Raw genomic sequence first — 22973 nt, 5'->3', positions numbered from 1 at the left:
TACTCCAGTGATCACATTGGGGAGATATCTGCTAACGAGGCAAGTTGAAGATGAAGATGAGGTGAATCCCGTAGTATCGCGATGTTCTATACTGTATAACTATGCCTCAGGCTTAATATTACTAATACACAGCTATACACAAAATACCGTACCAAAGCAGCTGTATCACGTGCACAGAACAGTCAAGTGACAATATACCCTATTCAGGAATAGCCCCAAGCACAAGCGAGCCCTGAATCCCACCATACCCAAATCGGCTAGAGCCCAGCTTACCCGATCCCACAACGGGCGAGAGCAAAGTTGGAAGAAGCACTCGCAAGCCCGCCTCGATTTCACCTCCTTCTCATCCCTCTCGCCTGTCGACAATCAATCGCGGTCCTTCGCGCCATCGCCCATCATGTGTACGTGAATGACCCTGAAATCGGATTTCCAACCCTGCATATTTGATTTCCGTCGCTGTTCGTTTTTTGCCGGTCATTTTTGGAGGAAATATTCATCGCTGGGGTTTTGGAGAAAAGAGAAAAGGACTATCATCGCGGATATAGACGGCAGCAACAGCAGCGACGGAATCATTGAATATTTTTCATCATCATCATGGCAACAACCGATTCTTTAAGACAGAAAGGCTGACTTGCGGTTTTTTTTGGAATTTTTTAGCGCTCGTGTCCGGCGAGAAGACGAACTTCCAGTACATTCTGCGTCTGCTCAACACCAATGTTGACGGCAAGCAGAAGATCATGTACGCCTTGACCCAGATCAAGGGTGTTGGTCGCCGTTACTCCAACTTGGTCTGCAAGAAGGCCGACGTTGACCTCAGCAAGCGGTACGTTTACACTACACTACATCTCTCGATGGTTCGAATGCGAGGCAGGGGATAAGAGAGTGGGAGTGGATTCCACGGACAAGAGAAGGGAGAAGAGCAAACACCACGAGGTTGAATGGGCAGGAGATACAAGAACAGCCAAGTTGACTTTCATACTTTCTACAGCGCTGGTGAACTCACCACCGAAGAGCTCGAGCGTATCGTCACCATCCTCCAGAGCCCCACCCAGTACAAGATCCCCACCTGGTTCCTCAACAGACAGCGCGACATCACCGATGGCAAGGACTCCCAGGTCGTCTCCAACTCCCTCGACAGCAAGATCCGTGAGGATCTCGAGCGCCTGAAGAAGATCCGCTCCCACCGTGGTCTCCGTCACTACTGGGGTCTCCGTGTCCGCGGTCAGCACACCAAGACCACCGGTCGTCGTGGACGCACCGTCGGTGTCAGCAAGAAGAAGAACTAAAAAACAATCATCGGGGTCATATCATCTGCGTTTGTTTCTTCGTACTTGCTGGAGTGGATCGTGGGAAGGATGGATTCCTTTTGTGTATCTTGGTGTGGATTTTTTTAACGAAATCTTCCCTGGGACCGGGAACAATATTAGAAAATGCCGTGTCCGAAATGAAAAGAATCATACCAATATGAATGAATACCAAATCATCCTTTCCTCAATTTCCTTTTCTCTTTCTGCTGGTTTACGATATACGGGTGCGTTCAGTGGCGAACTACATGAGTAGGCTCTTATGGCTTGGCTTCTATGGGAGTGGTTTATTTTCCTCTGAATATGTACCGAGACGTCCGTACGCCTAGTTTTCTACACTATATGTAAACTACTGTCGGGGTCTCATTCATTGCCAGACGGTTTGGGTACTATCTATATGCGTGTAAATGCGATCGATTCATTCTCATACGAAGTACAAATGCATAATGCACTATAGTGACAAAACTCATAGGTACCATGCAACATATAAGGCTCGGGACTAGTGGGCATTGACAAGCATGCTCAAACTATCGTTAAGAAACATATCTGCAGTGTCACCGAAATGACCAGAAAGTCTATATGCGGTGGTAGCACGTCTTTAGAACCATTCACCTCCCAACCAGCGGTTGAAGAACTCGAGACTCGACTCGGGCTGATCCATCGGGACCATGTGGCCACCACCATAGAGACGCATGAAGGTGAAGTTGCCATGGGACTTAACCTGGCCGATCTTCTTGCCCGTGTGCTCATTGTCGACAATGACCAGATCCTCCAGCTCAGCGGAGGCATATTCAGCCTGTCCGGGCCACTCCAGGGCTTCAGTCCAGGCCTTGTTGCCCAGCCAGTTGCAAATAAAATCGGCATCACCGGCATAGATCAAGACAGGGATCTGCTCCAGGAGTCCCGGAACGAGGCGGTGGTAGGGCTTCATCCAGTCACCGTGGAAGAGGAAGTTGCGGTTGATGTCAAAGTTGCACGAGTCGTAGCCGTGGACCTCAGCACCAACAGCCTCGATGACTTCGGGCTTGTTCAGGTAGTCGCTGACGTAGCCCATAGCCGAGTAGCAAAGGTTAGAGCTATCCTCGCACTTACCACGGACATCGTAGACGTTCTGCCCAGTGCGCTGGTAAGGGGCAAGGAGGGCGTTGTTACAGTAGATGGAGGCCGGGACACAAACCCAAGCGCTCTCGGAACTGTAGCAAGACTCAATCATAGACTGGCAGCGAGGAAGAGCGTTGTCCATGGCCTGGCAGGAGCCCTCGTCCAAGACAGCTGGGTAACCGCCGTCACCGCAGGCCATGGGACGGTAGTACTCGTACTGGGTGTATCCGTCGGTGAGACCGTTGCCAATGAGAACGGACTGCAGGTTGATGTTGCGCTTCTTGTGAGACAGGATCTCCGAAGCGAAGACGGGGATATAGTGACCAGCATAAGATTCACCGGCAATGTGGAAGTCCTGCTTGGCATACTCGGGGAATTGTTTGAAGAAGAGGGTAAGCAAGGCATAGACGTCCTTGCCAGCAGCGACCGTGTCGCTGACAGCAGAGTTACTGTAGGAGTAACCGACATTGACAGGCTGGTCAAGGAAGATCACGGACGCGTTGGAGTTCCAAGCATAGTCATTGTAGACCGGCTGGATCTTCTTATTGATGCTGCTAGGGCCGAGCTCCATGAAAAGACCGGTGAGGGAAGAGCACCCAGGGCCACCGTTCAGCCACAGAACAACGGGGTCGTTCTCGGGGTCATTGCGAGACTCGAAGAACCCTGAGTTGCGTTAGATATCCAGAGCATATAAAAAGCGTGATCTTGAACCAAGGTGTGCTTACAGTAGAACAAATGCTTATCATTCTCGTTGTCATCGAGATAACCGGTGTACTGCTTCACGCCGGGGTCGATGCCAAGAGAGCCAGGATCGGTCTTCTTGACCCTGAGATCATAGGCTTCCAGCTTGCCATCGACCTCGCGCTCCTTCTCACCGTTCTCACCAGTGACCCAGACGCTCTGAACGTCGGAGCCGCGGACGATGTGGTCCCAGTGCGAGTCAGGACGGCGGTTGTGCTTCTTGGGGAGGGAAAAGAGAGGGTTCTGATCCATGCTCTCCGGGAAGAAGCTGGCCACCTCATCCCAAAGCTTACGAGCCTCGTCAGAGAGAGACTTCAGTTCCTCCTGGAATGCGTGCAGCGGCTTGGAGAACCCGTCGGCACTGTGATCCGCAGGGACCTCGGCCGCATGGTCGGCACCGTGCTTGGCACCGTTACCTCCAAGGACCTGCTGGAAGGGAGGAACGGCCGCCGTGGCCGCTCCAACCAGCATAGCAGCTGGAAGAACTCTCATTGTTGCTGAAACCCTACGGGGCCGGTATAAATCGAAATGGTGATGGGATGAGTAGGCAGAGGATGGGTACCTTGCGGTCTGGAAGGTACGGTACCTGGGCAGGGAGCTTATCAGCACGGGTTATCAAGGGAGGTGGTCAGAGGGCATAAAGTGAACTTACAGACACAAAAGTATCAAAATAGGAAAAGCAAATAGCTCAGCAAAGACCAGCTACTGGGTGATCAATGGAAACCCAGAAGAGGATGGAGAGGAAGGAAGGAAGGAGAGAGGAGAGAAGAGGAGGTGTACTCGATGGGCTGCAGGCGATGACGCCTCGATAGCAGGAACGGAAGGCGACCAATCACATGCCGGTGCCTTCCCTTTGCAGAAAGTCACGCGTTGAGTCAGCTAGCTGAGTCAGCTCATGGCACGGGACCAGCGTCATTGCGGTTTCCTCCAATCACAAGCCCGTCGGGTGACTACCTTAGGCTATCAACAGCATTTTTTTCAGCGCATTCGAAACATAATCCTCCTCACTGACGCAACTACGAGTATACCGATTCCATATATTACCTGGATTGAGTCTGTGTATACACAAGAGCCTCTTGCTTTGTCGCAGAGGCTTCCAGCAACATGCCCATCAACCAACCATCAAATCAGATTAAATTTACCAACGTATCAGTCGTCAGGCTAAAAAAGGGTACGTATTGATATGCATGTGTGGCCCTTCATTTGTGATCGTCTTGCGTGGCATGTCTGTCAATAATGTGGGGAGATCATGCGCAAATTCAGCGTAGAAAGAAAAACTGCCTGCGAAACTTCCAGTCGGCCCCGCAACCCCGCTAACCGGTTGACCAACAGGTAAAAAGCGCTTCGAACTCGCCTGCTACAAGAACAAACTCCTCGAGTACCGCTCCGGAGCAGAGAAGGATCTCGACAATGTCCTCCAAGTCCCCACGATCTTCCTGTCGGTTTCCAAAGCGCAAACAGCCCCATCCGCCGAGTTAACAAAGGCCTTCGGCGCCGACACGCCTGCAGATGAGATCCGGCAAGAAATTCTACGAAAGGGTGAAGTGCAAGTTGGCGAGCGTGAACGCAAGGAAATTATCGAACGCGTGGAGAAGGAGGTGTTGGATATCGTATCAGGACGGCTTGTCGATCCTACGACGAAGCGAGTCTATACCCCCGGAATGATTTCCAAGGCCTTGGACCAGCTCAGCTCGGCTAGTGGTCAACAGCAGTCGCAAACGCCTGGCAATGGGGAGACGAATGGGGACGACAGCGAGGAGAGCCGCCCGAGGAAACCGCTCTGGACGGGTGTGACGGCCAACAAGTCGGCGAAGAGTCAAGCGCTTGAAGCTATGAAGGCGCTTATTGCATGGCAACCTATCCCTGTGATGCGGGCGCGGATGCGCCTCCGTGTCACCTGTCCTGTGTCACTGTTGAAGCAGAGTGTTAAGGGTGGTGCGGCCGGTGGTGCTGCCGCGGGTGGTAAAGAAAAGGAGGCGCCGTCCAAGGGCGGCTCCAAGTCGAACAAGAAGGGTGGAAAGGGGTCCAAGAAAGCCCGTCAGCAGGAATCCGAGGATGAGGCAGGTGGATCTGACGCAGAGTCCGCACCTGCCAAGGGTCCGAGCAATGTCAAGGATAAGATCCTGAGCTACATCGAATCTATTGAGGCTCAGGAGGTTGTCGGCGGAGACGAGTGGGAGATCATTGGCTTTGCTGAGCCGGGAGCTTTCAAGGGATTGAATGAGTTCGTGGGCAACGAGACCCGGGGCAGAGGACGTGTGGAGGTGCTGGATATGACTGTGACCCATGAAGAGTAAGCTCAGCCGGGATTACTTCTGGTGCAACCATGTACAGCCTGCTATGATTGATGACTAGGAAGGATACCAAAATTATGCCATAAATGTGACCATACTACAATATACTAGAATCCAAGCATATCATGATTAGATACCATATAATCAAGGATTATAGTAAAGCCAAGGATCGTTATAAAGCTCTTTCGCACTCGACCGACGCTCCGGTTCCCACTGGAGCATTTTACGAACGAAATCAATGAACAGACGTTGATCCTCTCCCTGTAAGAAGGGCGTCATATTGGAGAAATTAAATTCTTCCGATGGAAGCAACTCAGGGAACTTGAACGTCCCTAAAGACGTCCAGCAATTAGCTCTTGCAGCCCATCGAAATTACGTATAACATACCTTGAGGCGAAAACAGGTCATTGCGTATATGCGGATCACATTTGTTCAGGAACTGTGCGGGAGGAGGCCCCAAAAGCCGTATCATCTGGGCGATGTGTACCTCCCGGGAATATCCCTCGCGTTCGTGGGATAATCCATCAAAAAGCGTCGCATCGGCAAATAGTTCCCAAAGCTGCATAGTGCTAACTGTGAGTATACATCACGACGAACCATTTTCTTTTGACTTACTACTGTCCCCAAATTCCAAATATCAGCACTATACGACCAACCAGCCTTTAGCAGAACCTCAGGGGCACAGAATGGTTGAGGCTGTATGTCATGGTTGTGCGGAGTCGATACATTTCCGAAAACGGCAGCACTGAAATCGGAAATCCTCAGCAAGCCTACTCCCCTCTTGAGTGGCCCAAAGTCGTTCCGAGATTCGAAAACAGGGCGCCCATTCCGAAGAATATGCGGAGTGGGATGGAGTTCTTGCTGGCGGACGTATTGATCAAGGACGGTAGTATCCTCGAATCCGATGAGGAAGTTATCGGCTTTTAGATCTGCGGTCAGTTAGTAGATAGGATACTATCAGGATGATAGTTTACTTACCTGTGTGTATGACATGACATTCAGAATGTAGAAAATCCAGGCCACACAATATAACTCTTAAGAAAGCTTTAAGAACCTGTGGAGGCACCCCTTTACTTCCAAGATGTCGTCCTAGAAGCCAAATCGGCTCCCTTAATGGCTCAAAGACCAAGCAGAGATGGTCTCCAAGGATACCTTGTATTTGAAACGAATCTTGAACCAGTCTGACATACGCACGACCTTCGTGCTCAGACCGCAGACCGGAAATATGTTGCGATATTTGTAGTTCATCTTCCGCGGCCTTCTTCTCCTCAGCACCAGAGTTCGTGATCTTCACGGTTACATATCTGTTCGACTGCCAGGGCCAACTTTGCGGTGTTAGATAGGTATCTAGTGTGCGCTACGGTTAGACACTATGCTTGACTGACCAAGATGTATCTTTCGCCAACCAAGCGGTGGAATTAGCACCCATCCTAGTTTAGAAATGGTATGGTATTTCCCTATGGTCTCTCCGATTCGGGCGGGATAGTAGTTCCTAGGATTGTAGTGTGGGTTGCGTTCTTCTTCTATTGGCCAGAGTGGGGAAATGGTCTTGGAAGATAATACTAGTTTGCTAGTACTAGAATACAGAGAGCGAACGGGTTTATTGATATGATGACGAAATAGAGTCATTGTGAGAGGCAGATAAGGCATTGGGGAACTAATAGGACTATGTAGGACGAAGCGGTAAAAGGCGGTGCCGGCATATCGCAAGCCAGGAATGAGAGCAAGGGAGATCTGGATCTGTAGAAAAGTCGCAGTAGAACTGCACTGTATGAGTCAATCGGTACGCACACTCTGTTATTCTACGCGATGACTTGTTAGAACAAGGTTGAAGACGTGGTCTATCCAGGATTTAGAGTATTGATTTCTATTTCCGCGTTGCAGGTCAAAGATCTTAAGCTTACGCACGCTCTCATGTAAATATGTTCCGCTACAATACCACATCTAAAAGATTTTCCAAGACCACACAAGTAAGAGGAGTTCGCCCAAAAATCTCATCTCCGCATTGAGATGTATGAATTCAGAATGTCTCTACCATCCAAGTCCTGATGGATATCGTGTCACCCACCACAACAGGCACAGCTGATCGTACGAAAGTACGAGGAGAAATTGCCAATCTAGCCAGATAGTTTGAAACCCATCCAACACATGCAGACAGTAAGCATGGGAAATAGTGTAGACTAAGTACTTTGTAGTTCAGCTGAGCCATGCCATCAATAGTTACCTAGCTAGCTACATAATGGTACAGATTAACTTCGTCAGCGCAGAAGCAAGGACCTACTTACGCATCGACCAGCAACAGAAGCAGCTGGGAAGAACACAAGCAATCTAAACACATGCATACATATTAGCTATCAGCATCCAGCAAATTTGTTTTATTTGTGATGAATCTATTGATTGGTTGTTGAATTCTACTCGACAAACTACAGCGTCATGAACTAGTAAGATCCGCATAGTGGCGGGTGAATATATACTATCAGTACTTACAGCAGTAAACATCAAGATAGTATTATACCAACACAAGCATAGTATAATCCAAAGAAAACAAAAGAAAACCCAGTCCCGCACCCCAGAAGCAACATCCACTTTACCATCCATAGTCCAGTCTAGTCCAGCCGACCTAAGAAGACGGTGATAGTATTAATGCACCTTTTCCCCTCCACACTATAGCCACCACCTCACCCACTGCACCCACCACACCATGATCATCATCCCTCACCCCTCCCTCCTTCACCAAAATCATCCATCCAGCCAGCCTCCCCCCTTCCCTCATAAGCATCAGATTAAATACGAACCATGCAAGTAAGAAAACAACAACAAAAATATCAAAAAAATAATATCGAGGTCATCAGTACACCACTAAGAAGCAAAGCAAGCAAACAAGCGTCAAGTTCAAGTCCCCGACCGAACCGACCGACCGGACCCGAACGCCCGGAGAATCAAACGCCTACGATAAAAACCCAACGTACCGAATCAAGCCCCTCCAAACACACTATTAACAGTGAAAACCCAAACTAGTGCTTTCCGGCACCGTCGATCAAACCGGGTCTAGTCTACCTGGTCACTTTTTACTCCGTAGTAAGAAAGTATATACTTTAAATGGATCAAAAAAAGGTAAAAAGTCAAAAAGTTTGCTGAAGTATCCGACCGGAGGGATGATCGAGTCTGGAATGTCTTGGCGCGAGGGGGGGGGGGGGGGGGGGGGGGAATCATTACCCTGTTGTCAACTGTGTCTGACACTGGGTTTGGCTTTGGTGATGATGCGTGTGTGGCGCAGACTAGGATGGAATGATTGACGAGGCTTATTGTCGATAGTGGCTTGGTCTAACTCCGTATGGGGTACTTTTATTCTTATTACTTATTGCTTATTGCTTTCTGGAGTGAGGCGAGGTGGCTCAATAATCTCCTTCGTGCTACTGCGTACACTACAATATATGGCAGGTCTTTTTTTATTATTTCTTCATTGTGTTACCTTACAGTTAGATAGGTACATTAAGTACAAGTCTGGTCAGTGGCCGGTGGGATACTCCTCGGTGCTAGTAGTAGGCACCCACTAGGCACCAGCACACATAACGGGATTGGGAAACCAAGCAACTCTGTTGGATGGGTATACGCTTAAACGCAATGCACGAAGCAAAAGCACAAAACAGACGCTTTTTCGAACATTGCTCGTTTCATGCGTGGAAAGGGACCGACTCCGTCCAAGGCATATGCAATAAAACCAAGACGCCCCTCACGCCTGAATTGCATATGTAGACTGCGTCAGCCGACGAAAAATGGCAGCCTTGAACACGACCGGGTATTCAATGCCGCCTTCTGCGACCCGGGCCGGGAGGGTTCGAAGAAGGTAAGATGCTCACACCTGTGTCGCATAGAGGAATCTAAAGGAGAAAGGTGGGAAAAGGATGGCGGAGTCGGAAATAGAAAAGAAAAGGGGACCATTTGTCGATAGGGTCGGTATCCATAGTGAAGTGGCATCACGTGATGCGAGGAAGCGAAGATCTTGCCGGAAGTCGGAGCGAATTAAAAAAAAGGTACTATGAGCAGATCTGCACGGCGTTCAACGCCCGTGTCAGCTCCTCCGGTGAGAATGGCATGTAACACCCCTTGGGCGACAAGGGGGGCGGCGAAATCGCTCGTACAGCCGGGGAAGTGTAGCGGATCGTTTCTTTCAGCTGGGCGATCGAGTCAACCTGGTCGAAGTCGGCAAACAGAGTCATCAGGGACTCGCTGTAACTTTCAGGCTCCACGGCTGTGGATGACGATGAGCCACTCTCTCCTTGTCGGCCGCAGGCGTATTCGTCATGGTGAACCGAAGGGGAATCTGGTGATTGGTCAGATGGCTGATCGTTACACATGGCATATTTTATGATAGGTCCAAGGCTGGACAACATCCCAAAGGGCTGACGAAGGAAAGTATTCCACATACCAACTGTCACATCTACTTCGGGTGGTACTGTCTGGATCTGATTGGGGGCGAGGTCGTCGGCGGCGTCTTCTTCGTACCGCGCTCTCAGGAAATCCGGTATAGATGCACAGGGGGAGAGGCTGAGATCGGGAGTACGCGGGCGTTCCGCTTGGGCGTCCTGAAATGACCATGCTGCAAGTTTCCGTTGATGTTCCTTGTCGAAAGGGCCCTTGAACTTCGACCGAGGGATTTCACCGCGTTTGTAGTATTCGATCTTGATTCCATTGCCCTTGCCCTTGGACGAGGACCCACTGCTGGACCGGCGGAACACCCTCCGCACCTTTTCTCGGAAACTCATGTTGACCGGGGTGGGAAAGCCAGGCGATATGGTGGTGTATGGTGCCGATATGTGTGGAAGACCGATGTATAATAAGAGGGTTTATGCGTTCAACCGTCGACTCAGTACCTCAATGTTGCATACCTTTCCCGGGAAGGGAATGGACGCGAGGGAGGGTGTGCAAGCACAGACGACAATCGAGTAGGTCCAGAAACCCTCGTATCATCGTTTGCCTAGACCAAGTGTGGGGTGGGAGGGAGAGGGGGTGGAGGGGAGAAGAGGGGAGAGTAGAAGAAAGGAAGAAAGAAAGAAAGGAAGGAAGAAGAGGGGAGAGTAGATAGTGAAGTAAGTAAGAAGGAGAAGAGAGGAAGGAAGGAAGGGCTAGACTAAAGAGTAACTAAGGAAGAGAGAGAGATATGATGGGGGTTATGTCAAGGAACTAATGGAGCAGCAGTCCAAGTTAGAGCCAGAGCCAGAGAAAAGGCACGACTAACTGGGAGGAGTAATCGGAATCAGCGTCCATACCTATGATACAATGCGATGGGGAATTAATTACTCGTAGTTCAAAGTGGAAGGGATCTGATTGGAACGAGCGGTGCGAGGCACCATGCCGTTAGTCCCATACCACCAGGACGGGGCTCCATCCAACGGAGTAAACCATTCCCAGAATGCACTGGGGGGGCCATTGACTTACCGGAAGGTGACTTATCATAGCTCGCTTGACCTTACTTTTGCTCTGCACAGGCCAAGGTAACCCCACGGCTCTGGGACTGGGAAGGTTGGGACTTTCTTGGGAGGGTAAGAGAAAAGTGTCTTGCCCGGTAACTGGTAAGCCGCGATTACCTGCGGCCAAATCCGAGGCGTGAACGAGAAACAACGCCGAACGTGGAGGATCCACCTGGAGGGAGGGTTGTGCGTGAATTTCCCAAGCTTAGCCTGATTGTTCTTAGCCGGAAACGAGAAGGGAGTGAGACTCGGAGTGTAGCAAGTCGTGCAGTAGGTTAGTCTTGTCTTGGGGTTTTATGTCACTTGGCGAAGGAATATGCTAGATCATAAATTCCATGCTTTTGAGGGAATTAATATTTAGAATAACTTATAACAGATGATGAGAGAGGGAATTGCAGTACAAAGAATGACAGGATGGCGAAGAAAGTCTTCATCGTCATCACCACCACCACTCACTTTCCCCTCCTCTCCTTCAAGCGGGACACAACCAGACATGACATTTTTCTTAGTGTTTTCCCCATGAAATATTTCGCTCATTTTGCCCTCATTGTCATTCTTTTCCGCGGCGCTCTGCAAACTCGGCCTTGGAGTGCCGAGTCCCGATTCTGCCTTTCCCAGCCCAGGCTGACTAACCCCTTGATTCTGAACCGTAAACTACCCCCCCTTCGGTGTCCCCTCCTTCCAATCAAACATCCATGGGAGGGAGGTTCACCGTCGGGTTGCATCGCCAGAACAGGTGCTACCTTAAGCCAAAAAGGTCCTATCTAAACCATGGTTTGGATGCGCCAACTCCAGACTGGGTCTCGCATTACGAGTGGTCGGGAAGTTCAAGCATCTCCAGCCGAGGAGATCCATTTGGGTTGCAAGAGGGAGAACTCTAGGTTCTCTTTTCCCACCACTCACTTACACTTTTCCCCAACATGTTGCAGGGCTGGCTGGCTAGCCGGCCAGCCGACGGACTGGGCTGGGCTCGTAAAATTGCAGCAGAAGACAGGTGTATATCTCGGTGTACTATCGCCCAGCCGGCAGAACTTGCATGATGGTGTGTGAGTGTGAGTGTGTGTGTGGCAATGGCAAATAGATCAAGCAAGGCGTCGTTTTTTGCTGTCGTGGTCCTGCACCGAACGATTCCAGAAACACAGCCAAGACGGTCCGATCTACGTGCCACCACCGACTCGAGTCAATCTTCTGTGTTTCTTGTCTTCCATCTTAGCGATCGGGATGTAACCCTGCGACCCCCGGCATCACCCACCATTCGTCCCCTCGTGAATGTTTCGTTCTGTTTGCTGTCGGATGTAGATAGGCTGGGGCAGATGACTACCTAGTACTTGGTGGCATCCCACGTCAGTCGCCGGAACGAGAACGGTGCCACTGGGACAGAGGCTCTCAGACAAGTAACACAGTAGCAAATGGTTTGACTAATGAGATAATGAACCAACTCTGGACGATAAGTGTTTGCGCGAATGATAACGCTGGGATAGTCGTGGATTCCGACTGCCCCGCTGGAAGTGCTCGGAGTTGCCCCCACTCGGCACGGTACTTCCGGTGACCAAAACGGTACCTTTGGCTCATATAACAAATGGCTACCATCATTTTCCATCAAATAGGCCTGCTGGCCCAATGGTAAGGCGCTTGACTACGGATCAAGAGATTGCAGGTTCGAGTCCTGCGTAGGTCATTCTTTTTTTGCTTCTATCGCATCTCTCACCCTTCTAGGGTATGCCTAATGCTCATATTTGATATATCTTTGTTTCGCTTTCGTCAGGCACGCAGTGTGGAAATGTACATCGCAGCCATGCATAACCACCAAATCACCACGAACTGAAACTTAGATTGTGTGAGACGCAAGGGGGCTTACCAAATCTGGCACGTTGTTGGGCCGTCAACTCGGCGTGGCATCGCAACCGCCATCAACTCCTTCCATCATGATGTCATGGCAGCAACACACCCCAGGTTTTGCCTCCCAGACGCCCTTCAGGTTCGCCGTAAACTTCTTCGGGCATGTATACATACGTCCCCGACAGTGGGGGCGCAGACGAGATTGACAACTTGGCCACCTGTCACCAGCAAGGGATGCAGAAGTACATAGTGGCCATAGTGGCCACCTTGCGCTGCCGTTTGGGGCCGTTCCAGCTCGAGCCACTCAATATATACCAGACGTTTCTGTGGTGGGTTGTGTCAAATTAGAGCTATAGCCACGTGATGCCTACATTAGAGAAAGCCATAGTATGAGTACTCCGTAGTCTATACTGTGTCTATCCAGGGTGGATGGCTCGTTCTTGGCTTTCACTACTGAATTGGTTAAGGACACGACGGCTGGCATGTTGACCGGAAACGGTCCCAGACCTTCATTCCCTGTCCGGGTTTGGCCGATCCTGGACCCGACGGCATGCTTCATGATGCAATCGACCGATTGAACACGGGCGCGGGTGTCACCGTCACCTCGTACTCTGTACCTCTTTCTACAAAGTACCTCGTAGTAAGGTTGTGTAGCAGCAGACGGGATTCTGTGGTTGATGATCCTGATAGTTTTGGTTAGTGGCTCAATAGATATCCTGCAAGTTCAACCTCTCATTAATTAGCTGTGAGCCATGCATAATGGCATTGTACTTCGTTCCGGGTCAAGTGAGACCTTGCCTTGTGCGGACGGCTCGCCTCGGATAAACTCAGGGCCCGTCGGGCGGGATGGGGATCGTCTGCAAGCTTGAGAATTAGTCCGCTTAACATGGCTTGTTAAGCCCATGCTGCAGGTACAGTCCCGAATCGCCGGAATCAGGGGGATGTGCGCCAGCTCCAGCTGCCATACAGATTGACACTCAATCGCTTCGTAATTGCCATTCCTGTAGAAGCCGCAAGCAGCGCATGAGCTGGGTTCGGTCTGGTGCAGAATAGCAACCGCCATCATGGCTGGCCAACGTGATTCTTGTCTTTTTTTTTTGTAGTCATGACTGAGAGCAGAGTGTTGAAAGGAGATGAAGGAGCTTTGTAGGGATTCAAGTCGAGCCCAAGGAAAGCGCCTGCAGGTAATAAACATCTGCAACCCTCAACCCACGCGCAATTCCACCCATATTTGGATCCGCGTGCATTGTACCCCTTCCAATCTTACCCTGTCGTCCCCTTCGACACGACCCCATGTGACCGCGGCGTGACTTTCGCCCTCGTTTGGATTCCCCCGCTCCCACAGCATTCATTCAAAGATTGTTCCTGTGCGACTGGCACCTGCTTGACTACAACACGGGCTACGAGTCTACTCACATTGCATTGCACTTGTCGCGTGCAGCTCAAAACAAAATCAAGTGCCGGTGTTCCAGCGTTGCCCAAATTAATTGCACCTTGTCCCGGCCCTCCACGGATTAACGTTCCCCGAATCGATTTAGGCAATCGGAAAGGGCCACAGGGCAACATACCAGACCAGCCCGCCCCTAACTTCCCACTTCATCTGCCGTTGGTTCTTAATCCCCATTCTTGGAATCGCACGACCTCGACGTTTCGCATCCACGATTCGTGTCCATTCCGCTCGCACAGACAGTAAGTTTTGTTCACCCACAGCTGCTGCATTGAGTCGTTGTCGTCATCGCCCGCGCTCTAACAAGATCGCTGCTGCACAGGATAATCCATCACAATGCCTAAGAAAGGAGGAAAGAACAAGGGCAAGGGCAAGAAGGGCGGTGGTGCTGCCGCGGCTGCGAAGAAAGCAGTCGACGTCCAGAACAATGTGTGAGTTGAACTCAATTGCGCCCCCAATTGTGCTGTTGTGTTGTCATTCGCAGGCTTATTTCGCACAATGACACTGACATTTTTCTCTCCGGAACAGTGTACCGGCCAACGAGGTTGAGGAAACAGTCCCCAAGAGCGACAGTGAGATTGAAGCTGTCGCTACCGAGGCAGGCGTCACTGACACTACTGTGCCTGAGACTGTCGTCCCCGAAACAGCTACCAAGGAGGAAAGCGACGTTAAGGCTGGAGCCGACCTTGGTGTGACCACGGCGCCCGAGACCACCGTCCCTGAAATTGTCGCCAAGGGTGGTAGCGAAGCCGCCGCGGCTGAAACTGGTCCTGCAGTTACTGCGGTACCCGAGGCCACCGTTACTGACACCACCGCGCCTGTCCCCGCGGTTGCCCCTCCGGTTAACTTCACTGAGGAGGCCTCAAATGCAGTCAATACCGCATTCCCCAAGGTAAACGATGGCATCACAGATGACGCTGCGCTGAAGACGAAGACTGCCCAGGAGGAGACAGTGGAGGAGGGAACGAGTAAGTTGAGCTCAACGGTTGCGCATGTTGCGCAGGGCTGATGGTTTACTAACGACGGTCCTCACCAGCTGTACTACCTTCTACCTCCGCCCTCGAAGCTTCCAATGCGGATACCACATCCCTGCCAGTCAGAACCAGTGCCCTCGAGCCCGAGACCGCCGATGCCCACGTGAAGCGCCCCTACGAGAGCAGCGTCACCACCAAGGAGGACGACTACAAGCCCCACAAGATGCCCAAGGTGGAGGATGAACCAGCCATTGCCACCGAGAAGGCAGCCGCTGCAGACACCGTTCAAGTTCCTAGTGGCACCACTGTCCAGCCACAGGTTGTCCCCGGGCTTGGTGCTGGCTCCGCAGGTGAGGCATCGAAGGATTTGGAAGTTCCCGGGCTTGCCGCGACGGGCAAGGATGCTGGAGCTACGTCCAGCACTACACTGCCTCAAACCACCGAGAGTGTCCCGGCAAAGGTTACCGAAGCGCCATCCGGCGTAGAGGCTGCTGGCACGACAGCTGTCGCTCCAGTGGAAGCTTCTACCAAGCCAGAGACTGCTGCAGCCATTGCTCCCTCTGGAGCACCTACCTCTGAAGCGCCAGAGAGCACTGGCGGTACCAAGAAGGCGTCCGAGGAGGTGACACAGCCGAGTCCAGCAGCGGCCACCAAGGCCCCGACCGCAGCCGCAGACAGCGAGCCTATTGCTGTTGTTCCCAGCACCATCATTAGGCCCTCTGAACAGGAGAGCAGAGCGGCAGACCAGACTGTGGAGAAGTCCACTGCTGAACCCGCTGCCTCTGAGGCAGAACAGCCCCTGAAGGCCGCGGAAGACAAGGAGCAGGCGGCCAAGGCGCAGGAGTCTTCAAAGCGTCGCAGCGTTGTTCCCTCGACGATCAAGGACACGAAGCCTCAGCAGGAAGAAGCCCAGAAGTCTGAGACCCCGGCGACTCAAGGCGTATCGGCGGTTCAGAAAGAGGAAGGCGCTGCTGCTCAGAAAGCCGAGGAGGTCAAGTCCGCGGAGCCTCAGACGGAAGGCACCTCTACTACTCAGCCCGAAACCGCTCAAGCTGGACAAGAGACCCAGCAAGCGGGAAGCGCCGCTGCCCCGAAGGTTGAGGAAGGCAAGACGAGCGTTGAGCAGGCCAAGGACACGGCGAAGGGCGAGGCCGGCAAGCCCCAGGAGACTGCCAAGTCGGAAAGCAGCAAGGCCGAGAAGCGCAAGAGCGGACTCTTCGCCTGGCTCAAGCGCAAGATCAAGGGTGAGAAGAACTAGAGTTCTGCCTTGTTTCTATGCTCGTTTCCTGCCGGAGGATATTCTCCTCCGGAATGATCTTTTGGCTCCTTTGGTGAGCGGTTGCCGACCCAGGAGCCCATATTGCTGATACCCCAACATGGATGATTGCATGGAGTGATGGATATTTAAAAAAAAGGAAAACACAAAACCCAATAAAAAATTGGAACAAGGGAAAAGAAAAAGAAGAAAAAAAAAATGATGCAGGCTAGGCAGAAAGATACCAGAGATAACATAACGCCATACTAGTATGATGATGGATGGCGGGTGTACGATATGAATGGCCAGGATAGGATACCACCAGGGATTGGATTGCTTGATTGCTTGATTGGGCTGGACTGGGCTTTCTGATTGGGATGCTGCAAAGCAGTGTTTTGTATTTCGGACGGATGTATGGTTCATGTTCACATTCACGTTCATGTTGATGTTCATGTTCATCTGGGCTGGCTGCATGGGCCGAGACTGGGACGATGTGTATGTAATTGGCTTTTAATGGTAATGGAGGGGAAATATGATGATTTTGATTATTGTTTTGATTCGGTGGTTCCGGAGGATATTGAAACATTCTTTTTTTCTTTGAAGGTTGACGTAGCACTATAATTATTGTAGCAGAGAGAGAGAGAGAGAGAGAGACCGATAGCTGGAGCTGCCAACCCGGGCGCTTGGCGAAGCCATTCCCAAGAGTGGATAGTTGCCAAAAGGACAACACATCACGGCAATTCACCGCCATTTACATCACAGCGACGAGGACCACGGCAGTGGTTATTGGAATTAATTAATTATTACGAGGCATAGGCCAGGGTCAGTTTGGGTTTAGTTGGAACCACAGGAAAAGAATTCCCCGTGACGACTGCCGCTTCTTTCTCAACTGCTCCATCAATAGCTTCTTTTCAAACTCGCAACTATTCCTCTGCTGGGAGACTCTCGTCTTCCCCCACACACGTTTCCTGTCTATCTGGTCACTATTGAGTACTATTGCCTTCTCTTCTCCTTCTTTTTTTCTGGTGATCCTTCCAAGGCCTTCCAAGAAAGGGAATCCTCTCGATCGGCTAGTCAGCCATGATATCACTTGCCTGGCCGATCCCTCCGTCAGCCCCTCCACTTGCCGCCCCACGATGAGGAAATTCGCGCCTCCCTTTCGTCCTCGGTTTCCCCTCTTTCGGACTTTTGGGTGAATCAGTCTCCATCTTGACTCCATTCCCATCGTGGCTGAGACAATTCCCACCGGTTGCCGACCGATCCAGGCCAAGCTTTCCTTAAGCTTTAGCGCCGTGTCCCTGGTCACAGTCTGGTGATTCGCCCATCCGGCCACACGAGAGAGGGGTCCCAAACCTCGATACCCACTCGCTGCGTCCCTCCGTCACTGGCAATGGGCGTTTACAGCACTAGTCTAGGATTTCGGACACTGTCTGAGCTACAGGAAAGGGGCTCCATGAGTGGCTGCCACTCCCCTCTCGGGGCTGAGGACAACAGCCACTCGTTGGCTGTTCCCTCCTCCCGTGTTGTCTGAGCTGACGGATGTTGCGGCAGGCCAGAGCAGGGAGCAGGGGACCAGTTTCAATGAGCTAACTGGATTGACGGCCGTTGGCTGATGGTGGGAGCCTGCTGTTGCGCCCCTCCTTTCTCTTATTTACATCACTGCGCTCCCCCTTTTTCCTGTGGCTGTTTTCTAGCATCACTTTCTTCTCTCTTCTCACTATTCATTCACATCTACACATCCCAATTCGGCACAATGGTCCATCTTGCTCAGGTTAAGCGCGACAGTGATGTCGAGAAGACCGCTCAACAGGTCGGCTCCATCCAGCTGGACTCTGCTGAGGACGATGCCTTTTACTCCAGCGTCTACGGCACTCGTTTTGCTACGGAGCAGCTCCCCTCGACTGAGATGCCGGAGCGGGAGATGCCCCGTGAGGTGGCCTACCGTATGATCAAGGATGAGCTCAGTCTGGATGGTAACCCCATGCTCAAGTAGGTTCTGTGGATAGCAAGACATGTGCAGATGCTGATTTCTTGACAGCCTTGCGAGTTTCGTGACAACCTACATGGTAAGTGTCCTTTTTCTAAGAATTCCAGGCCAATGCTAATTCGAGTAGGAAGAGGAAGTTGAGAAGCTCATGACCGAGTCCTTCAGCAAGAACTTCATCGACTACGAGGAATACCCCCAATCCGCTGAGATCCAAAACCGCTGTGTGAACATGATCGCCCGTCTGTTCAACGCTCCCACCGACAGTGATGACGAACACCCCATGGGTACCTCTACCATCGGTTCGTCCGAGGCCATCATGCTGGGCACCTTGGCCATGAAGAGACGGTGGCAGAACAAGCGCAGGGCGGAGGGCAAGGATGCCTCCAAGCCCAACATTGTCATGAACAGTGCCGTCCAGGTGTGCTGGGAGAAGGCCGCCCGCTACTTCGATGTTGAGGAGCGCTACGTCTACTGCACGGAAGACCGCTACGTCATTGATCCCAAGCAGGCCGTGGACCTGGTGGACGAGAACACCATTGGTATCTGTGCCATCCTGGGCACCACCTACACCGGTGAGTACGAGGACGTCAAGGCCATCAACGACCTCCTCGTCGAGCGGGGCATTGACTGCCCCATCCACGTCGATGCCGCCAGTGGTGGTTTCGTCGCTCCCTTCGTTGCCCCCAACCTGGAGTGGGACTTCCGTCTGTCCAAGGTGGTGTCCATCAACGTGTCTGGTCACAAGTACGGGTTGGTGTACCCCGGTGTTGGTTGGGTCGTCTGGCGCTCGCCCGAATACCTGCCCAAGGAGCTGATCTTCAACATCAACTACCTGGGAGCCGAGCAGGCCAGCTTCACGCTGAACTTCTCTAAGGGCGCGTCTCAGGTCATTGGACAGTACTACCAGATGATCCGACTGGGCAAGCGGGGCTACCGGTCGATCATGACGAACATCACACGCACTGCCGACTACTTAGCCGACCAGCTGGAGCAGCTGGGCTTTGTGATCATGAGCGAGCGTCGCGGCAAGGGCCTGCCGCTGGTGGCGTTCCGGCTGCCGGCGGACCGCGACTCGGAGCAGTTTGACGAGTTTGCGCTGGCGCACCAGCTGCGTGAGCGTGGGTGGATCGTCCCGGCGTACACTATGGCGCCCAACAGCAACTCGCTGAAGCTGATGCGGGTGGTGGTGCGCGAGGACTTTAGCAAGAACCGGTGCGATGCGCTGCTGGCGGACATTAAGCTGGCCTTGAAGACGCTCAGCGACATGGACAAGGCGATGTTGGAGCGGTACACTCAGTAAGTTGCCCTGGATGAGAATTGTGCCAACTACTTTGAGTACAGGCTAACGGAAGTAGTCATGTCCGGGTGCACTCGACCAACTCGCACAAGTCTAAGCATGTGCACCCTCACTACAAGAACGAGAGCCATTCCTTGCAGGGCAAGCATGGCAAGACTCACGGTGTGTGTTAAGAGTAGACTCTGTTAGATAACAGGGGGAGGATGGTGGACATGGGCTGTATATGAAGCATGGACATATTACGGATACAATGATGCTAGACATCTCCGATACATGAATGCGAATGAATTGAGACATTCAAGGTGTTGACAGTGGATCTCCCATGGTCTCTACTAGTAAAGGGTGAAACGTGGAGGCGAGGCTTTGGACTGCAGCTAAAAGGGCGACCGTCAGCACCAGCCTTGAACTAGTATCTTGTCTTGTTAAGTTGTTAGTAGTTGTTTGGCCTCGAGTCCAATGGCTGTGCAAGTTTAGCCCGTCTTGGGGGCCGCCCGGACCCAATGGCTCACTTTCTTTATTGAATCCCATCTCATCCTGCATTGGTCTATCTCTCTCTGTCCCCTCTCTCTTCCTCTTTTTTTTTTCCTCTTTCCCTTCCTTCTTCTCCTCCGTCTTACTCTCTCTCTCCCTCTCTCTCTCACTTCCCCCTTCTCTCTCTCCCATCATTCCTTTCCCTCACCCTTCTCCATGCCCCTCTTTCGCCGTAAGCACAAGCCGTCTGCTGCCGCGTCTGCATTCCGATCTGTCGAGCATCTGCCCGCTGCCCCTGGCGTCTACCCCGACGACGATCTCGACCGTCGTTTCTCCGTCTCCACCTCCCGCGAGCGACTCCCTCCATTGCCTGTCACTTCATCCACCACCAACACCACCACCACTGCCTCCCCGCCTTCTTCCACCGCTGTCAACACCATCACCACCACCACCACCACCACTGCTTCTGCTTCTGCTTCCACCTCCACCACGCCAGGTGCCTCTCCGCAACTCTACCAACACGACAATAATACCCAGGAATATTCCACCTCCTATCCCCTGCGTCGCTCCAAAAGTCAGCGTCATACCAGCCCGCGAGGCAACAACAGCAGCGACGACACGCCGGTACGGCCAGCGTCCCCTGCACCCATCCTCGATGCTGACCCTCTCAATCAGTCGTGGCCGCTGCCACCCGAGCCACTGCAACCCGTCGAGCCAGAACCTCGCAAATCCCGTCGCAGTCTCTTCTCGCTTCACTCGTCAGCAGCCGCGCGCGACCAGTCCGGAATACTGCAGCGCAGCCGGTCGGTCAAGAAAATCTCCACGGGTCGCCCATCCAAACAACAGCGACCGTTATCCATCGATACCACGTCCGAACGCCGCCCGGGAACCTCTTGGTCGAGAGAGCATGAATTAGACGCCCCGTGGCCCAAGGTTCCTCAAGCCCGTCGACCCCAACAACCGCAGCAGCAACAACAGCAACAACCGCAGCAACAGCAGCCGCCGGCGCCAATTCTGGGTCAGGCACCTCAGCCACCACCTCAATCCCAAACTCCGACACCGTCTCATACTCCTGCAGAATCTCCGGTTCAGCCCCCGCGGAACCAAGTTCAAGCACAACAGCAGCCACCGAGTCGATCCCCCATGCCGCAGAACACAGGTCCGACGCCGACGCTCGACACCCGACCTCCTCGTTCACCGCATCCTTCCGTCCAACGCTCCAATACCGACAGCGGCCTGCTGGAACATCTTACTCGTCCGTCACCGGTGGAGCCGTCCCGACAGCCCGCTGACTTGGCCCCAACACCGCCCCAACTGGACCCCACGGTCGGCCCTCGACCTTCTTCCCGCCAATCCCTTGGGCCCCCTTCACCATTACGCCCACTCCCCGTTCATCAAGACACGGTTGCCAGTGGCATGCCCGATCGTCCCTCCGCGCCCCCAGGACAGTCTCCTGTCCCTGGGCATTCCCCTTATCCATCGGAAGCTGGCTTCCGGAACAATACTGCGTCGACGCCGGAGCAGGGCCGGAATACGCCCAGTTCGCGTGACAGCCGGCGTGATCGTGAGGATGCCGCTGAGATAGATGTGCGGGCCTTGGTCCAGAAGCATGACGAGCTTCGTAAGTAGCTGCAGCTGCCCTGGGATGAAACCATTGCTAATCAGGTGCAGAGGCGAAATACTCCAAGGTCAAGCGTTACTATTTCGAAAAGGAAGCGCAGGTACAGCACCTTCAGAATACTGTAGCACACCAACGTATGGCCGTCTCCCGCACCGTCTTGGACGACAATGAGTATGCCAATCGGTTCGGTCGACTGGACGGTGCGATCAAAGATCTCGCCTTCTCTATCCGCAAGGACTGGGCAACACTGCCCTCCTGGCTGAACGGGTTCGTCAATGATGACGCGCACACCACGGGCACCAAGGAGATGACAGCAATCGGACGAGCGGTGGTGAGCCGGTGGCTAGTCGAGGAGCTGTTTGAGCGCTACTTCCACCCGGCCTTGGAGCCCACCTTCAGCTGCCAGCTGAAAAGCATCGAGATGAACCTGCGACGACAGCAGGCGCAGCCTTCCACAGAGGAAGACAAGGAGAATGCGATCGCGCGCATCTCCAACTGGCGGCGCACCACGCTGGACGGGCTCACGAACCTGCAGGGTCCGCAGGCGGACGAGTACCGGGCCCAGCTCATCGACCGACTGATCAACAGCCTGGTGGCGACGCTGGTAGCACACTTGCACGATCCGCCGCCGCCGGGGCTGGACAACGGGGCGCGCATGATCGTGGAGAACGCCGTGGGCATTGCAGAGAAGATCCCGCTGGAGTCACGCGACATTTGCGTCGAGTACATTCTCCCGGGGACAGTCGTCCAGGAGAGCACCATGAAGGTCGAGACGGGGCTGCCGCCACTGACCCATGTGCGGACAGAGTCGGGTGGCTCCGCCGAGCAGGAGCGGGCAGAGGGCCCGGACGAGGCTGAGGGAGGCGACACTGGACCGCCGCAGCGGGAGCAACGCATGCGGTCGGTGTTCAGCTCGCTGATGGGACGGCGGCCAGGACCGTCCGCACCAGCCGGAGAGACACGAGAGGAGCGCGAGCGCGGACCGGGACGCATCCGGTTCGCCTCGTTTGTGACGGCAGAAGTGAGGGGGAGAGGACCGATGAATGTGTTGGTGAAGGCGCCTGTATATGTAGAATGAAGCCGATGGTGCCCTCCAGATAAGGACTGCTACATACAGAAGTTACGATAGAGGAATATCAAAGGACATGATATGATATGAGATGATGAAATT

The 22973-nt window shown here is 52.8% G+C and overlaps 12 protein-coding genes and 1 non-coding gene across 13 annotated transcripts; 8 read left to right on the top strand and 5 right to left on the bottom strand.

Moving 5' to 3' along the window:
• The first annotated feature begins 322 nt into the window (after positions 1-322).
• BDQ94DRAFT_133755 (40S ribosomal protein uS13) lies at positions 323-1696 on the top strand. The gene is made up of 3 exons (XM_026764352.1): positions 323-401; positions 658-823; positions 989-1696. Exons 1-3 carry the CDS (start codon positions 398-400, stop codon positions 1284-1286), a joined length of 468 nt encoding a protein of 155 aa, XP_026631378.1. The 5' UTR covers positions 323-397; the 3' UTR covers positions 1287-1696.
• On the bottom strand, positions 1697-3884 carry cp3 (carboxypeptidase C PRC1). The gene is made up of 3 exons (XM_026764351.1): positions 3799-3884; positions 3131-3732; positions 1697-3068 (listed from the first exon to the last, which is right to left on the bottom strand). Exons 2-3 carry the CDS (start codon positions 3636-3638, stop codon positions 1903-1905), a joined length of 1674 nt encoding a protein of 557 aa, XP_026631377.1. The 5' UTR covers positions 3639-3732; positions 3799-3884; the 3' UTR covers positions 1697-1902.
• Positions 3885-4113: 229 nt separating this feature from the next.
• On the top strand, positions 4114-5559 carry BDQ94DRAFT_133752 (guanine nucleotide exchange factor SDO1). The gene is made up of 2 exons (XM_026764350.1): positions 4114-4317; positions 4479-5559. The coding sequence occupies exons 1-2, from the start codon at positions 4251-4253 to the stop codon at positions 5441-5443; spliced, it is 1032 nt and encodes a 343-aa protein (XP_026631376.1). The 5' UTR covers positions 4114-4250; the 3' UTR covers positions 5444-5559.
• Positions 5514-6869, bottom strand: BDQ94DRAFT_179491 (kinase domain protein; the record flags this gene model as incomplete). The annotated part of the gene is made up of 5 exons (XM_026773399.1): positions 5514-5772; positions 5828-5999; positions 6056-6369; positions 6419-6765; positions 6826-6869. 5 exons carry the CDS (start codon positions 6867-6869, stop codon positions 5585-5587), a joined length of 1065 nt encoding a protein of 354 aa, XP_026631375.1. The 3' UTR covers positions 5514-5584.
• Positions 6870-8085: 1216 nt separating this feature from the next.
• Positions 8086-8598, top strand: BDQ94DRAFT_43500 (uncharacterized protein). Its single transcript, XM_026775764.1, has 2 exons — positions 8086-8242; positions 8313-8598. The coding sequence occupies exons 1-2, from the start codon at positions 8142-8144 to the stop codon at positions 8437-8439; spliced, it is 228 nt and encodes a 75-aa protein (XP_026631374.1). The 5' UTR covers positions 8086-8141; the 3' UTR covers positions 8440-8598.
• Positions 8599-9477: 879 nt separating this feature from the next.
• Positions 9478-10206, bottom strand: BDQ94DRAFT_165500 (uncharacterized protein; the record flags this gene model as incomplete). The annotated part of the gene is made up of 2 exons (XM_026770323.1): positions 9478-9764; positions 9870-10206. The coding sequence occupies 2 exons, from the start codon at positions 10204-10206 to the stop codon at positions 9478-9480; spliced, it is 624 nt and encodes a 207-aa protein (XP_026631373.1).
• A 958-nt stretch (positions 10207-11164) lies between these two features.
• Positions 11165-12329, top strand: BDQ94DRAFT_133741 (uncharacterized protein). Its single transcript, XM_026764349.1, has one exon. It carries the CDS (start codon positions 11326-11328, stop codon positions 11677-11679), a length of 354 nt encoding a protein of 117 aa, XP_026631371.1. The 5' UTR covers positions 11165-11325; the 3' UTR covers positions 11680-12329.
• Positions 11831-12329, top strand: BDQ94DRAFT_43459 (uncharacterized protein). Its single transcript, XM_026775763.1, has one exon. The coding sequence runs from the start codon at positions 11982-11984 to the stop codon at positions 12234-12236; it is 255 nt and encodes an 84-aa protein (XP_026631372.1). The 5' UTR covers positions 11831-11981; the 3' UTR covers positions 12237-12329.
• A 188-nt stretch (positions 12330-12517) lies between these two features.
• On the top strand, positions 12518-12589 carry BDQ94DRAFT_t25. The gene has a single exon. It is a non-coding gene; the product is annotated as a tRNA-Arg (tRNA).
• A 3953-nt stretch (positions 12590-16542) lies between these two features.
• Positions 16543-17169, bottom strand: BDQ94DRAFT_43435 (uncharacterized protein). Its single transcript, XM_026775762.1, has one exon. The coding sequence runs from the start codon at positions 17010-17012 to the stop codon at positions 16656-16658; it is 357 nt and encodes a 118-aa protein (XP_026631370.1). The 5' UTR covers positions 17013-17169; the 3' UTR covers positions 16543-16655.
• A 49-nt stretch (positions 17170-17218) lies between these two features.
• On the bottom strand, positions 17219-17790 carry BDQ94DRAFT_133738 (uncharacterized protein). The gene has a single exon (XM_026764348.1). The coding sequence runs from the start codon at positions 17649-17651 to the stop codon at positions 17250-17252; it is 402 nt and encodes a 133-aa protein (XP_026631369.1). The 5' UTR covers positions 17652-17790; the 3' UTR covers positions 17219-17249.
• A 269-nt stretch (positions 17791-18059) lies between these two features.
• On the top strand, positions 18060-20233 carry BDQ94DRAFT_133737 (glutamate decarboxylase). Its single transcript, XM_026764347.1, has 4 exons — positions 18060-18415; positions 18465-18492; positions 18541-19709; positions 19769-20233. Exons 1-4 carry the CDS (start codon positions 18180-18182, stop codon positions 19881-19883), a joined length of 1548 nt encoding a protein of 515 aa, XP_026631368.1. The 5' UTR covers positions 18060-18179; the 3' UTR covers positions 19884-20233.
• Positions 20234-20326: 93 nt separating this feature from the next.
• Positions 20327-22962, top strand: BDQ94DRAFT_133733 (uncharacterized protein; the record flags this gene model as incomplete). Its single annotated transcript, XM_026764346.1, has 2 exons — positions 20327-21802; positions 21853-22962. Coding segments are annotated over exons 1-2 (2428 nt in total), but the record flags the coding sequence as incomplete, so codon positions are not given.
• Between the last annotated feature and the right edge of the window lie 11 nt (positions 22963-22973).

The sequence above is a fragment of the Aspergillus welwitschiae genome (genome assembly GCF_003344945.1).
Source record: "Aspergillus welwitschiae strain CBS 139.54b unplaced genomic scaffold BDQ94scaffold_2, whole genome shotgun sequence".
Classification (NCBI taxonomy): Eukaryota; Fungi; Ascomycota; class Eurotiomycetes; order Eurotiales; family Aspergillaceae; genus Aspergillus; species Aspergillus welwitschiae.
The sequence above is the reverse complement of the archived record's forward strand: the minus strand, read 5'-3'. Positions and strand labels throughout refer to the sequence as shown.